The sequence below is a fragment of the Pelophylax lessonae genome, assembly GCF_965119305.1.
Source record: "Pelophylax lessonae genome assembly, chromosome: 5".
Lineage (NCBI taxonomy): Eukaryota > Metazoa > Chordata > Amphibia > Anura > Ranidae > Pelophylax > Pelophylax lessonae.
The window spans coordinates 549017442-549033980 of NC_138772.1; the positions used below are offsets into that span (position 1 = coordinate 549017442).

At 46.3% G+C, this 16539-nt stretch overlaps 1 protein-coding gene across 1 annotated transcript in view; it reads right to left on the reverse strand.

Moving 5' to 3' along the window:
- ALS2CL (ALS2 C-terminal like) overlaps positions 1–16539 on the reverse strand; it is a 145475-nt gene that overhangs the window by 79192 nt on the left and 49744 nt on the right. The window contains exons 9-11 of the mRNA XM_082259229.1: positions 11802–11868; positions 5585–5781; positions 3375–3440 (exon numbers count right to left, since the gene is read on the reverse strand). Coding sequence (XP_082115355.1) covers positions 3375–3440; positions 5585–5781; positions 11802–11868 — 330 coding nt within the window. The remainder of the gene's footprint in view (positions 1–3374; positions 3441–5584; positions 5782–11801; positions 11869–16539) is intronic.

Genomic DNA, 16539 nt, shown 5'->3' on the forward strand with positions numbered 1-16539 from the left:
GCCTAAAATGTTAAAAAATTAGATTTTTAATTTTATTTTTTTTGAGAATGTTATTTTTTTTGAGAATGTTATAAAGCAGAATGTGTAAATATAATTTTTTTTTTTTTTCAGAATTGTCGCATTTTTTTATTTTTAGCGCAAAAAAATAAAAATAGCAGAGGTGATCAAATACCACCAAAAGAAAGCTCTGTTTGTGGGGGGAAAACAATGACATCAATTTCATTTGGGTACAGCTTCGCATGACCGCGCAATTGTCCGTTAAAGTAACGCAGTGCCGAATCGCAAAATATGGTCTGGTCATTAAGGGGGCAAATCCTTCCGGTCCGGAAGTGGGTAAAAGTCTACTTTTAATGCCAGTGTGAACAGGGCTGTAGGGCAGGGCCCGGGGTGAATGTGCAGCATTTAAAGCGTGGCATGAATATAAATGGATAAATATAAATATCTGCAGTAATATTCCGTTGGATTGCCCGATGTGGTGTCCCCATACTGCACTGTACAGGATAATGAGCTCTTTTCTTCCCTTATTAGGAATTTCACTTCTCTTTTATGCTCAGGATTCTCAGTTAACCACCCCCCCCCCCCCCCGCGCCCGATGTGATCCTCAGTTTCAATGTTCTGCGGTCAGGCTCATCGCCTGGCTGCTATTACTGGTCTTAGGAATGTTGCAGATGTTATTAATAGGAAGGAGGTCACAAGGTTTCCACTAAGGGCTTGTTATGGCCTCGTTTACACTTGCTGTGCTTTCTGAAGGGTGATCTGCATTTGGATCGCTCTTCAGAGAACATTTGGCAGGTGATGAGAAGGTGTTCCTCACTGCCTGTTTTAACCCCTACAAGCTAGACTTCTGCACCGCAACGTCATGCAAAGAGTGCGGTTGTGGGGTAGTTGCAGCACAGCCCTATTGAATGGGTCATTTTCGGCGGTTGGTAGCGCCAGGGTTTTTTTTCGGAGGGAAGGCGGGGGAACGCCGGCAACTTCAGCACTGAATGTAATAGCAAGGGGTGTGTTGGAGGGAATATTGATGCTGGCTGCTGGGGGATCTATCGTGACTGGTGGGGGTCTATTTTTGTGTGAGGGTCTATTTTTGCTGGTGGTGGATCTATTGTTACTGGGGGGTTATGTTGCTGGGAGGGATCTACTGCTGAGGGAGGGGTCTATTATTGATGGCTGCTGAAGGATCTATTGATGCTGCCTGCTGGGAGATTGGTTGTTGCTTCTCGTGGGGAGGGGCTTTAATGTTACTGGGGTGAATCTTTTGTTGCTGGGTGGTCCATTTTTGCTGTATGGGGGGGTCTATTGTTGCAGGAGTGGCATCTATTGTTGCTGCAGGCAATCTTTTGTTGCTGGGGTGGAATCTATTGTTGCTGCAGGGGATTTTTGTTGCTGGGGTGGAATCTATTGTTGCTGGGGTTTAATCTATTGTTGCTGCAGGGGATCTTTTGTTGCTGGGTGTGGTGTTTTGTTATGGGTGGTCCATTGTTGCTGTATGAGGGGTCTATTGCTGCAGGAGTGGAATCTGTTGTTGCTGCAGGCAATCTTTTGTTGCAGGGGTGGAATCACTTGTTGCTGCAGGGGATCTTTTGTTGCTGGGGTGGAATCTATTGTTGCTGCAGGAGATTATTTATTGCTGGGGTGGAATCTATTGTTGCTGCAGGGGATATTTTGTTGCTGGGGTGCAATCTATTGTTGCTGGGTGGAATCTATTGTTGCTGCAGGGGATATTTTGTTGCTGGGGTGGAATCTATTGTTGCTGCAGGGGATCTTTTGTTGCTGGGGTGGATTCAATTGTTGCTTGGGGATCTGTTGTTGATGGGGGGGGATTCTATTGTTGCTGACTGCTGCTTTCCTTGTTATCATTAAGAAATTACATACAAACTATTTAGCACCACAATTGATATTTGGTTCTGTATTAAAAGTGGCGGTACTGGGAGATGGTGCGACCAAGGCACGGTGCTCAGAGGTGGGTAGGTGGCGCATACAAGGGGTGACTCAGAAGGGGGGGGAGTTCCTGCACCTATTCTCTGAGAAAAAAAAGCCCTGCTGAATGCGACAGGGGGTATAATTTCTGGTGTAGCCACAGCATGTGTACACCCCCGGGCCGCTGGAAATGCACCTGCGCTTGAACGTACCTGTAGGCAGTGGCGGCCGGTGTAATGAGGGCGCAGGGGCGCTGCCCCCCAATCCATGCGTCCGGCCCCCTAATCTGCATGCAGGGCGCCGGACGCATGGAGCCTAATGTTTTTTTTTTTTGTTTAATCACCTGATTAGAGCCAGATGCTCTAATAGGGTGGTGCAAAGGGTGGAGCCGGGGCGCAGAGCAGTGCGCCCCGAGCCCACCCATTGTGTGACAATAGCGAATGAAAATTCGCAATTGTCACACCGATCCTCCTCCTGATTGTCCGCAAGGCAAACCCCATGCCATTGGCTGAGGAGGAGGTGGGACCGGGAGGACTCAGAGACGCGCCGCCGGGACTGAGGAGAAGCTGACGCCGGGACACTGATGAGATGCCGCCCGCCAACGCTGCTGCTCCAGGTAAGTAAGGGGGCACGCACCCTGATCTCTGCATTGGGGGAATGTATGCTGGTCACTGCATTGAAGGGGGAATGTACGCTGGTCACTGTATTGAAGGGGGCATGTACGCTGATCTCTGCATTGAAAGGGGGCATGTATGCTGGTCCCTGCATTGAAAGGGGGCATGTATGCTGGTCACTGCATTGAAAGGGGCATGTACGCTGGTCACTGCATTGAAGGGGGCATGCTGGTCTCTGTGCATTGAAAGGGGGCACGCTGGTCTCTCTGCACTGAAAGAGGGCACGCTGGTCTCTCTGCATTGAAAGGGGGCACGCTGGTCACTCTGCATTGAAAGGGGGCATGCTGGTCTCTCTGCATTGAAAGGGGGCACACTATACCTTATTTACTGAAGGCTCCTTTCACACTTTTGCGACCTCAAAGTCACGCAATTTTTTACAGCGTTTTTAGTCGCAAATCAATGCCTATTACATTTTTCTGTTTTTGCCCCCCCAAAAATTTTGAGCACCAGCCGCCACTGCCTGTAGGTTTGAACCCATAATGTAGTTCTTTTTTCTGGCACTGGACACAATAAAAAGCAGCTCCCAACACTCCCATGCTCTCCAGCACTGTCCTGGCAGCGTCCTGCAATCTGGTGTCGGTTGTCTGCCAAGATGAATGAGGGCCAGCACCAATGAAACCACTTCCAGTGAGCCCAGGGAATCAAGCACCCGCCCCTTAGGGGTGTGTTTTTATACCAGCTGGGGCTCAATCAAAAATGCTATAAAGAGCGGCACCGGGTCATTATGTGCCGCAAACCAAACAGGTTTTGAATCACTTAATATGTGCTCATATTTGGTCTTACCCGTCCTCCTGACCGAATTTGAAGTCCCCAGCATGATTGCGTCCACTCGGCCATTTTAACGTCCCCCTGAGCAAAGAAGAGAAAGAGGCGGGTCAGCACAATTCATCATTCATAAATGTATCCAAATCATCATACCGTCCCTAGAACTGTATAGAACGGCCTTTCCTAACCGTCTTCTCCTGGAGGAACCCTTAACATAATTTTCAGATCTTTGGAGTAACCCAATGATTTCAATGGTGGTCAGTGGGAAGAATGTCCCTTAAATTGGTGGTCAGTGGGAAGAATGCTCCTTACATTGGTGGTCAGTGGGAAGAATGTCCCTTACATTGGAAGTCAGTGAGAAGAATGTCCCTTACATTGGAAGTCAGTGAGAAGAATGCCCCTTACGTTGGTGGTCAGTGGGAAGAATGTTCCTTACATTGGTGGTCAGTGGGAAGAATGTTCCTTACATTGGAGATCAGTGGGAAGAATGCTCCTTACATTGGTGGTCAGTGGGAAGAATGCTCCTTACATTGGTGGTCAGTGGGAAGAATGCTCCTTACATTGATGATCAGTGGGAAGAATGCTCCTTACATTGGAAGTCAGTGAGAAGAATGTTCCTTACATTGGTGGTCAGTGTGAAGAATGCTCCTTACATTGGTGGTCAGTGGGAAGAATGCTCCTTACATTGGAAGTCAGTGAGAAGAATGCTCCTTACATTGGTGGTCAGTGGGAAGAATGCTCCTTACATTGGTGGTCAGTTTGGAAAATACCAGTTACATGGTGGTAACAGGGAAGCCCACTCTTACAGACAGCTAAAAAGACCATTGGTGTCATACCACTGGTTCCGCCATGTGGCGTTGACCCCAGATCTATCAGACACCATCAGATGGGAGGTCTATCAGCCACAGCTCAAGGAACCTCTAGCAAACTCTGGAGGAACTCTCGAATTCCATGGAACCCTGGTTGAGAATGGCTGGTATAAAAAGTGAGATGATGGAACCCATTTTTATTAGCCATGTTAGGTTGGGAGTGATCTGACCTTCCATGAATGACCATAGAGGGGGAGATCTCAGAGAATGATGGGGGAAGAGACAATCGCTTATCCTAGAACATGCTGAACATACTACTATGTGTCTTCCAACTCCGCCAATGGACAGAAGAGGAGTCTGATGCCCAATCCCGGGACAAACTCATCCAGTGCCCAGGGCAAAGTTGCCAAACTGCGTCCACCCCATCCCTACAATAAACCATTGTGCCCAAGGCAGCTTTTCCTCCTGACCACCCCTTGTCCTGGCCCTGCTGATGGCATCCATCCATGTTCTCCACCCCTAGAGTACTCCACTGACGCGTTTCGCCCTTTTCAGGGCTTAGAGGCCGTATTTTACATCTCTGATCCCATTTTGTCCCCATGACAGTAATCACCAGAGAGGCTGAATCCCCCCAGTGGGGACACAGACAGTAAGTATATGGCAGAGGTTCTAACCCCTCACTACTCCAAACTTAAAGCAATGTTTTATCTTTGGATACACTTTATTTCTGACCTCCATCCTTCCCTTCAGTCTTGCACAGTTTTACCGGCTCCTCTCCTGGACTGAAACGGCTTCCTCTGATTTCACCGCACACTGTGAGCTTCTCACATGCTTCAGCAAGTCAGATAGAGAGCCCCGCCTCATTTTCTGGCCGGAGGACGTCCAGCATCATCTACCACTTTCCATTTAACCTTACTTTCCCTGGCCTCGCCCCTTCATTTATTGGATTTAAATTCAGTTCTTTCAATCTTGGAGGCTCGGCATCACATGTGGGTGTTACCTAGGAAGATCTGTATGCAAATACAACCTGCTAGGAAACGCCCACTCCTCCAGACTGATATCCACTCATCAAGGCACTTTGATATTTGCATAACTCCTCCCACTGCTTGCATCAGGACTGAGGGCTGTAGAGAGGAGCACTGAGGCAGGGTGCTGGGATTTGTTCAGGGAGCTATGTACAGCCCCCTGCCAGCCCCTCCCACCAGCCATGCCTGCATTGCATAGAGAAGCACAGAGATCTGTTGATATCACTGCGTGCAAAATAAGATATGTAATTAAAACAGAAAGGTTTTATGTAAAAAAATAATAATTTGTTGTTTTATGTAGAAAAAATAATAATTTGTTGATGAGGGGGGAACCAGGGAAGGCAAAATATAAGCAGATTAAACTTCAGCCCCTTCCAGCCTCCCCTTCACTCACTTTCCATGCGGTTTCCCCCAGGACATGTCTCCCTCATAAACGGCGTTCTTGAACCTGCCCTCGTTCCTGTAGGTGTGGGTCACCAAGCGGCACGTTGGGGGATCGTTGGCCTCCCCCGTCTTTCCCCACAGTGGAAAATCACGTTTTCCCTCCAGACTTTGGCGTATCAGCTGGTTTATCCTCCAAATCCAAACCGCCTAAAAAAAAAAAAAAAAGCAAATCATCAGATAATTTATTACGTTTTATTATTTTCTCTAGTGCAAGCCCCCTGCCAGGGCTGCTGCTAGAAATCACGGGGCCCCATACAACCTACCTGGCAGGCCCCCCCCACCCCGAATATATCCCCCACCCCGAATATATCCCCCCACCCCGAATATATCCCCCCACCCCGAATATATCACTCACCCGAATATATCCCCCCACCCCAAATATATCCCCCCCACCCCGAATATATCCCCCCACCCCGAATATATCCCCCCACCCTGAATATATCACTCACCCGAATATATCCCCCCACCCCAAATATATCCCCCCACCCCGAATATATCACTCACCCGAATATATCCCCCACCCCGAATATATCCCCCACCCCGAATATATCAAGACAATATTTTCACTAAATATACACTAATATTATTATTAGCGGAAACAAACATAACAGAGAATCTGTGTGAATTACCCCTTTTTTATTGTTTTTTTTTTTTACATTTAATTTAATTTTAATTTAATTACATTTAATTGAATTATATATATTTTTTTAAATGTTAATTTTAGAATTTTATTTTACATTGTTTTACAATTATTTACTACAATGTCTAATTATTATTATTTTTTAGCATTTGTTTTTTTTTTTATACAAGACAGGGAAGCCTGCAGCGCTCTGGGGGGAGGCACAGTGAAAGGGGGGCACACGGTAAGGGGGGGGCGGCACAGTGAAAGGGGGGCACGTTGAGAGCGGGGGATCAGAAGCAGGCATAACAGGGATTGGGATCGGCGTTGGAGAAGCAATTACAGGAACAATGCCCTGTGTTTGTGTCTCTCCCGGCTGCATTTTACAAATTGTAATTTTATTTTTATTACAATGTTTAATTATTATTTTTCTTTTTTTACAATTTCTTATTTTTTTACATGAAAGGGAAGCCTGCAGTGTTGTGGGGGGGGGGGGGGGTAGAATCAATTGCAGGAACGATGCCCTGTGTCTGTGTCTCTCCCCGCAGCAGCTGAAAGCTGGCAGGAGGGGGAGAAACAGGCTTTCAGCTGCTGCAGAGACCCGCACAAGTCCTCATTCTGTAATTGCCCCTCTGCCCGACTGCACCAATTCCCTATGCTATTGGGGCCCAAGGGGAAACCAGTGGCCAGGCGCCCTAGGCGGCAGTGCGCCCTAGGCGACTGCCTAACTTTCCTAGTGGTAGCGCCGGCCCTGCCCCTGTGTGCCCAGGCCCCCTACAGGTGGACTGGTGGTCCCCCCCCTATCAGGAGCCCTGCCCACCGCACCACACTGCAACCTTGTGCATTACATGCCCTCTAGGGGGCAGCATACAGGCTGGGCTCATACGCTGTAGTACTCATGCAATAGTGTGAACCTCTAATGCTGGACTGAGGAGAAATTGGGAGCTGGAGGATGGCACCTTTCAAGCTCTGCTGGCTGAATTAAAATTGCCATGGCCATAAAGCAAAGCATCATGGCCACGGCATGTATACAGTCCCATCCGGCTGTAATGGTACAATTTAGGCAGGTGGTTGGAGGGGGGGGGGGGGTGCAGTAAAACTGCAGCCTCACAGCTTTACCGCCACCTGTCCACTCCTGTGAAAGAGTCCAAAGTAAGAGCAGGGGCTGATCTGTGTCAGGCATTTGTGAACACAGCCAAGAACTGCACAGTAACCAGGATTTGCATGATTAGGTGACCCCCGGGTGTTGCCTGAACAAAAATGATGCTGTCCTTCTGGAGAGATGAGCAGGTGAAGACATTGCCAGGGGTCCTGTATATATTCAATCTTTTGTAATCAATAATAAAAAAAAAAAAAACATCTGATCTTGCTGCACCGAATAGCATAGGGGTGGTTGTTCATACTGAGGTTATGGTCAGTAATACTCCCCCTAGTGGACAAAGGGAAAAGGTGTGGAGTCTGCAGCATTGCAGGTGTGAACTAAATTTTACTAAAACTGAAGAGTGCAAAATCAGGTGCAGCTCTGCATAGAAACCAATCAGCTTCCAGGTTTTATTCTCAAAGCCTAACTGAACAAGCTGAAGCTAGAAGCTGATTGGCTAGCATGCACAGATGCACCAGATCTTGCACTCTACAGTTTTTGTAAATCAGCCGTGTTCTCCCCCATCCATACATGACTATTTGTATCATAAATGTTTTTAAAGCTGAACATTATCATTTTATTATGTAGTGATAATTCCTCAATAGCCAAAAAGAATATCAAAATCTACTTTGTGTGCACAAATGCCTTCGCAAGCCCAGATATTACATTTTAGAAGAAGCAGTGACATCATCACTGGGCTGTACTTAGCCTGAGCAGAGAGAAGAGCTGTGGAGGCCCCACCCACTACAGAAAACTACAGGGGGGGCAGAGACAAGAGCAGTCCCTTTGCAAGAAAGAAGTTTGTTTGAAATCTTTGGAAATTAATTAAAAATAAAAACAATCCCATGTACATAAGCATCACAGCCCCTTGCTCAATACTTTGTTGAAGCCCCTTTGGCACCAATTACAGGTTGGATGGGGAGTGTCGGTGCTCAGCCATTTTTGGATCCATTCAGAGATGTTCAATCGTGTTCAAGTCTGGGCTCTGGCTGGGCCACTCAAAGACATTCACAGAGTTGTCCCATAGGCACTCCTTTGTTATCTTGACTGTGTGCTTAGGGTCGTTGTCCTGTTGGAAGATGAACCTTCGCCCCAGTCTGAGGTCCAGAACAGGTTTTCATCACGGATGTCTCTGTACATTGCTGCATTCATCTTTCCCTCCATCCTGACTAGTCTCCCAGTTCCTGCCCCTGAATAGCATCCCCACAGCATGATGCTGCCACCACCATGCTTCACTGTAGGGATGGTAATGACCAGGTGATGGGCGGTACCTGATTTCCTCCATACATGACGCTTGCCATTTAGGCCAGATAGTTCAATCTTTGCTTCATCAGAGCAGAGAATTTTGTTTCTCATGGTCTGAGAGTCCTTCAGGTGCCTTTTGGCAAACTCCAGGTGGGCTGTCATGTGACTTTTACTGAGGAGTGGCTTCTGTCTGGCCACTCTACAATACAGGCCTGATTGGTGGAGTGCTGCAGAGATGGATGTTCTTCTAGAACAGGTTTTCTCAACCAGGGTTCCTCCTGGGGTTGCTAGAGGTTTCTTGAGCAATGGGCAATTTCTGCCTCTCAAATACATTTCCAATGACACCATTGTTCCTTTTAGCTATCTGTAAGGGGGTAATTCTTCCCAATGATGACAAGAGTAAGGAGCATTCTTCCCACTGACTGTCACACTAATGTATCAGGAGTTGTAGATTTTACATTTTTAGCAGGGGTTCCCTGAGACCAGAAATTTATTTCAAGGATTCCTCTGTGTTGAAAAGGTTGAGAAAAGCTGTTCTAGAAGGTTCTTCCCTCTCCACAGAGAAACACTGGAGTTCTGTCAGAGTGACCATCGGGTTCTTGGTCACCTCCCTAAGACCCTTCTCCCCCGATCGCTCAGTTTGGCCGGGTGGCCCACTCTTGGAAAAGTCCTGGTGATTCCAAACTTCTTCCATTTACAGATGATGGAGGCCAATGTGCTCATTGGGACCCAGGGGTGGACTGACAACTCATGGGGCCCCCGGGCAATCAGAAATTATGGGGCCCCCGGGCAATCAGAAATCATGGGGCCCCCTGTGTCCACACTCAAGCCACACAAAGCCCCACCTACAAATTGCAGCTCAGCCACATAAAGTGGGCATTTAAATATCTACCACAGCATAGCCTGCATGGAAGTTCCTGGCTTCTTTCTGTAGTGTGTAGCCTCTCATGGGGCCCCCTACTGACCCAGGGCCCTCGGGCAGTGCCCTAATCCCTGAATGGTCAGTCTGCCCCTGTATGGGACCATCAATACAGAAACTTTTCTGTACCCTCCCCCAGATCTGTGCCTCCATACAATTCTGTCTTGGAGTTCTACAGACAATTCCTTGGACTTCATGGCTTGGTTTGTGCTCTGGCATGCACTGTTAACTGTGGGACCTTATACAGACAGACGTGTGCCTTTCAAAATCATGTCCAATCAACTGAATTCACCACATGTGGACTCAAATCAAGTTGTAGAAACATCTCAAAGATGATCAGTGGAAACAGGATGCACCTGAGCTCAATTTTGAGTGTCATGGCAAAGGCTGTGATACTAGGAAGAGTCCTGGTGGTCCCAAACTTCTTCCATTTACAGATGTTGGAGGCCACTGTGCTCATTGGGACCTTCAATGCTGCATTCATTTTTATGTACCTTTCCCCAGATCTGTGCCTCCATACAATCCTGTCTCTGAGGTCTACAGACAATTCCTTGGACTTCATGGCTTGGTTTGTGCTCTGACATGCACTGTTAACTGTGGGACCTTTTATATGGACAGGTGTGTGCCTTTCCAAATCATGTCCAATCAACTGAATTTACACCAGGTGGACTCCAATCAAGTTGTAGAAACATCTCAAGGATGATCAGTGGAAACAGGATGCGCCTGAGCTCAATTTTGAGTGTCATGGCAAAGGGTGTGAATACTTATGTACATGGGATTTTTTATTTTTAACCACTTGTCAGCCGCCCACAGTATATTAACTTTGGCAGTCAGCCCCTCCTGGGCAAAGTGATGTAGTACTACATCGCTCGCGCAGGAGCCTGCAGGGGGCGAGCGCGCGCAGCCGGAGGTGGGCTCTCGCCCCCGCTCGTTCACGGCCATCCCCGCGCGAGTGACCGGTGGCTCCGATGTCCGCCGGCCACTCGCAATCTCCCACTGGAGAGGGAGAAAGGCAGGCGGCTGATGTAAACAAAGCCGTCTGTCATTCTCCCTGGTGTAACTGCAGAGATCATACGATCCTGCTATGTAGGATCGTATGTCTCTGTGGTTATATCACAAGCCACGCCCATTTACAGTTAGAATCATGCCCCTAGGGACACACTTAACCCCTTGATCACCAATAAAGTTAACCCCTTCCCTGCCAGTGTCATTTTTACAGTAACAGTGCATATTTATAGCACTGATTACTGTAGTAATGTCACTGGTACCCCCAAAAGTGTCAAAAATGGCAGTCAGGGGTCCGATCTGTCCACCGCAATGTCGCAGTCCCGCAAAAAAAAAAAATCGCAGATCGCCGCCATTACTAGTTAAAAAAAAAATAAAACAATAAAAATGACAGAAATCTTTCCCTTAGTTAGTAAACACAATAACTTTTGCGCAAACCAATTAAAATACGCTTATTGCAATTTTTTTTACCAAAAATATGTAGCAGAAAACAAATTGGCCTAAAATGTTAAAAAATTTAGATTTTTAAATTTTTGTTGGGGAATTTCATATAAAAAAAATGTGAAAAATATTGTTATTTTTTTCAAAATTGACGCTATTTTTTTGTTTATAGCGCAAAAAATAAAAATCGCACAGGTGATCAAATACCACCAAAAGAAAGCTCTGTTTGTGGGAAAAAAAGGACATCAATTTTATTTGGGTACAGCGTCGCACGACCGCCCAATTGTCCGTTAAAATCACGCAGTGCCGAATCGCAAAATAGGCCCTGGTCAGGAAGGGGGTAAAATCTTCCCGGGGCTGAAGTGGTTAATAAATTTGCAAATATTTTAAACAAACTTCTATCACGTTGTCATTATTGGGGGATTGTTTGTAGGATTTTGAGGAAAATAATGAATTGAATCCATTTGAGAATAAGGCTGTAACATAACAAGATGTGGAAAAAGTGAAGCGCCGTGAATACTTTTCGGATTGGCTGCACACATGACGAGGAATGGATTCTGATGACATTACTGATCTGGCGTTGGGCTTGGTGTTGGAGATAAGTGAGAAGAATATTTACAGAAGATTAGAAGTGATTTGTGTGAAGGAATGATGTAACATTGATATTTGCAGAGTGTGAAGGCGGAGTCGCGGCTCTCGGGATATTTTCCGTAACACTGAAACTAGAAAAGCCGGTTTGGAGATCCTGGAAAATCAGTTTTTATTGCTAAATGAAATGGATAGCGAAGTCAGCTGACCTTATGCTGCGGCTCTTTCGTGCAAAGGACAAATTCCTCCTCAGGAGTGATAACGCGCCAGACGTGGCTGAATCAAAACAAAAAACAAAACCATAACATCATATCACCAAAATATATTTCACTATTATTATTATTATTATTAATACAATATATTTATCCATTGTTATTTACCACTGAGAGCTTTCACCCCCCTCCTGCCCAGGACAATTTTCAGCTTTCAGCGCTGTCACACTTTGAATGATAAAATGCAACACTGTACCCAAAGGACATTTTTTTTTCCGCACAAATAGAGTTTTCCTTTGGTGGTATTTAACCACTTAAGCCCCGGAGGATTTTCCTGCTAAACGTCCAGGGGGTATTTTGCGATTCGGCACTGCTTGACTTTAACAGACAATTGCGCGGTCGTGCGACGCTGTATCTAAACGAATTTGGCGTCCTTTTTTTCCCACAAACAGAGCTTTCTTTTGGTGGTATTTGATCACCCGTGCAATTTTTACTTTTTGCGCTATAAACAAAAAAAGAGCGTACATTTTGCAAAAATAACAATATTTTTCCCATTTTTTTATATGAAATTCCCCCCCAAAAAAATGTAAAATCAAATTTTTTTAAAATTTTCGGCCAATTTGTTTTATGCTACATATGTTTGGTAAAAAAAATCGCAAAAAGCGTATTTTGATTGGTTTGCGCAAAAGTTATCGCGTTTACTAACAAAGGGAAAGATTTTTGTCATTTTTGGTGTTTTTTTTTTTTAACGTGTAATGGCGGCGATCTGCGATTTTTTTTTTTGCGGTACTGCGACATTGGGGCGGACAGATCGGACCATTGACTGACATTTTTGACACGTTTGGGGTTACCAGTGACATTTCTACAGTAATCAGTGCTATACATATGCACTGTTACTGTAAAAATACACTGGTAGTGAAGGGGTTAACTTTATTTGGGAGGGAGGGGCTGTGTGTGTCCCTAGGGGCGTGCTTTCTACTGTGATTGGCTGTGACTTGAGCTGTAAGGACACTGATCAACGGATCTACATAGTAGATCCATGTGATCAGTGTTTTTACAGCGAGGAGAATGACAGGTGGCTTGTTTACACAAGCTGCCTGACATTCTCCCTCTCCCCCGCCAATCGCCGAGTGACCGGCGGACATCGGGTCCGCTGGTCACACGCGCGGGGGGGTCCGTGACCGCGTGGGAGCGGGAGCGTGCCTCCGCGGGCGCGCGCTCGCTCCCCAGAGCCTCACAGGCGAGTGACGTAGATCTACGTCACTCTGCCTGTGAGGGGCTGACTGCCGCAGTAAATATACTGTGAGCAGTCGGCAAGCGGTTAATCATCGCTGGGTTTTTATTTTTTGCTTCACAAATGGAAAAAAGAAAATTTTGTGAATATTTTTTTTTTATAAAATTTTGCAAACAGGTAATTTTCCTCCTTCACTGATGTGCGCTGATGAGGCTGCACTGATAGACAGCACTCATAGGAACTGATAGGCGGCACTGATAGGTGACACTGATTATGAGGCACTGATGAGCACTGATGGACACTGATAGGTGGCACTGATGAGCAGCACTGATGGGCACTGATAAACAGCACTGAGAGGTGACACTGATTATGAGGCACTGATGGGCCCCGGTTGGAAGCACTGAATTAGCTGGCATGATAGGCAGCATTGAATGGCACTGATTGGCAGTGATAGGTGGCACTGGTGGGCACTGATGGGCACTGATAGCTGGCACTAATGGGCACAAATTAGCAGCGCTGTTGGGCACTGACTAGCAGTACTGGTGGGCAATGTTGGGACCGATGTCACTTTAACAGAATCCGGTTATCAGCTTTCTTCTTTTCTCCTCATGCTGAAAAAAAAGCCAATAACTGGCTTCTGTTTACATTCTATGATCAGCTGTCATTGGTTGACAGCTAGTCATGTGGTAAAGGGCCGCTGTGATTGGCCCTTTACCCCGATCTGTGGTCAGCCGAGTCCAAAGGATTTGGCAATCACAGAGTGCGCCGCAGGGAATCACGAGCACAGGAGGACGTCCATGGACGCCCTAACCCTAAGCCCACCTTTTGCAGCTTCAACTCTTCTGGGAAGGCTGTCCACAAGGTTTAGGAGTGTCTATGGGAATGTTTGACCAGTCTTCGGGAAAGAGCATTTGTGAGGTCAGACATTGATGTTGGACAAGAACTGGCTTGCTGTGTCCGCTCTCATTCACCCCAAAGGTGTTCTATCGGGTTGAGGTCAGGGCTCTGTGCAGGCCAGTCAATTCCTCCACTCTAAATTCGATCATCTATGTCTTTATCAGTGTTGGGGGTAACTAGTTACAAAGTAACTAATTACAGTAACTACATTACTTTTTTTGGTAACTAAGTAAAGTAACTAGTTACGATACTAATATTGGTAACTACACTACTTTACTAGACTATAGGAAGTAACTACACTACTTTACTAGACTATAGGAGGTGACTACACTACTTTACTAGGCTATAGGAAGTAACTACACTACTTTACTAGGCTATAGGGGGTAACTACACTACTTTACTAGACTATAGGAAGTAACTACACTACTTTACTAGGCTATAGGAAGTAACTACACTACTTTACTAGACTATAGGAAGTAACTACACTACTTTACTAGGCTATAGGAGGTAACTACACTACTTTACTAGGCTATAGGAGGTAACTACACTACTTTACTAGACTATAGGAAGTAACTACACTACTTTACTAGGCTATAGGAAGTAACTACACTACTTTACTAGGCTATAGGAGGTAACTACACTACTTTACTAGACTATAGGAAGTAACTACACTACTTTACTAGGCTATAGGAGGTAACTACACTACTTTACTAGACTATAGGAAGTAACTACACTACTTTACTAGGCTATAGGAAGTAACTACACTACTTTACTAGACTATAGGAAGTAACTACACTACTTTACTAGGCTATAGGAGGTAACTACACTACTTTACTAGGCTATAGGAGGTAACTACACTACTTTACTAGGCTATAGGGGGTAACTACACTACTTTACTAGGCTATAGGAGGTAACTACACTACTTTACTAGGCTATAGGAAGTAACTACACTACTTTACTAGGCTATAGGAGGTAACTACACTACTTTACTAGGCTATAGGGGGTAAATACACTACTTTACTAGGCTATAGGAAGGCGCTTTCCTGCGTTACCCAAGCCGTGCGATACAATCGTTATTTAGAAGAATAGAGAGGGATGAAGTTTATGACTTTTTGTTGCACTTTATGTTTTATTCTGTTTTTTCAGGTTTTGTTCTCATGTTTCCCAAAGCCTGTGTTTATACAATAAGCTCTATGCAGAAAGAGTGTCATGTACAGTGGCGGCTGGTGCTCAAAATTTTTGGGGGGGCGCAAAAAGAAAAATGTAATAGGTATTGCTTCACGTCAAAAAACGCAGTAAAAAATTGCGTGACTTTGAAGTCATGGTACAGGCATGGCACAGGTGATGGTAAGGGCATGGCATAGGTGATGGTACAGGCATGGCACAGGTGATGGTACAGGCATGGCATAGGTGATGGTACAGGCATGGCACAGGTGATGGTACAGGCATGGCACAGATATGGTATAGGCATGTCACAGGTCATGGTACAGGAGATGGTATATGCCCCCTTTCAATGCAGTGACCAGCGTACATGCCCCCTTTCAATGCAGAGACCAGTGTACATGCCCCCTTCAATGCAGAGTTCAGCGTGCGTGCCCCCTTCAATGCAATGAACATTGTGCTGTGCCCCCTTCAATGCAATAAACACTGTGCTATGCCCCCTTCAATGCAATAAACACTGTGCTGTGCCCCCACAATGCAGAGTTCAGCGTGCATGCCCCCTTCAATGCAACTGTGCTGTGCCCCCTTTAATGCAATGAACAATGTGCTGTGCCCCCTTCAATGCAATAAACACTGTGCTGTGCCCCCTTCAATGCAATAAACACTGTGCTATGCCCCCTTCAATTCAATGAACACTGTGCTGTGCCCCAACAATGCAGAGTTCAGCGTGCATGCCCCCTTCAATGCAACACTGTGCTGTGCCCCCTTCAATGCAATAAACACTGTGCTGTGCCCCCTTCAATGCAATAAACACTGCGCTGTGCCCCCTTCAATGCAATAAACACTGTGCTGTGCCCCCTTCAATGCAATAAACACTGTGCTGTGCCCCCTTCAATGCAATAAACACTGTGCTGTGCCCCCTTCAATGCAATAAACACTGTGCCCCCTTCAATGCAATGAACTCTGTGCTGTGCCCCAACAATGCAGAGTTCAGCGTGCATGCCCCCTTCAATGCAACACTGTGCTGTGCCCCCTTCAATGCAATAAACACTGTGCTGTGCCCCCTTCAATGCAATAAACACTGCGCTGTGCCCCCTTCAATGCAATAAACACTGTGCTGTGCCCCCTTCAATGCAATAAACACTGTGCTGTGCCCCAACAATGCAGAGTTCAGCGTGCATGCCCCCTTCAATGCAACTGTGCTGTGCCCCCTTCAATGCAACTGTTCCGTGCCCCCTTCAATGCAATGAACACTGTGCTGTGCCCCCACAATGCAGAGTTCAGCGTGCATGCCCCCTTCAATGCAACTGTGCTGTGCCCCCTTCAATGCAACTGTTCCGTGCCCCCATCAATGCAGAGTTCAGCGTGCGAGCCCCTTTCAATGCAGAGCGCCACAGCATTGTCCCCAATCACTGCAGAGCGCCACAGCATTGTCCCCAATCA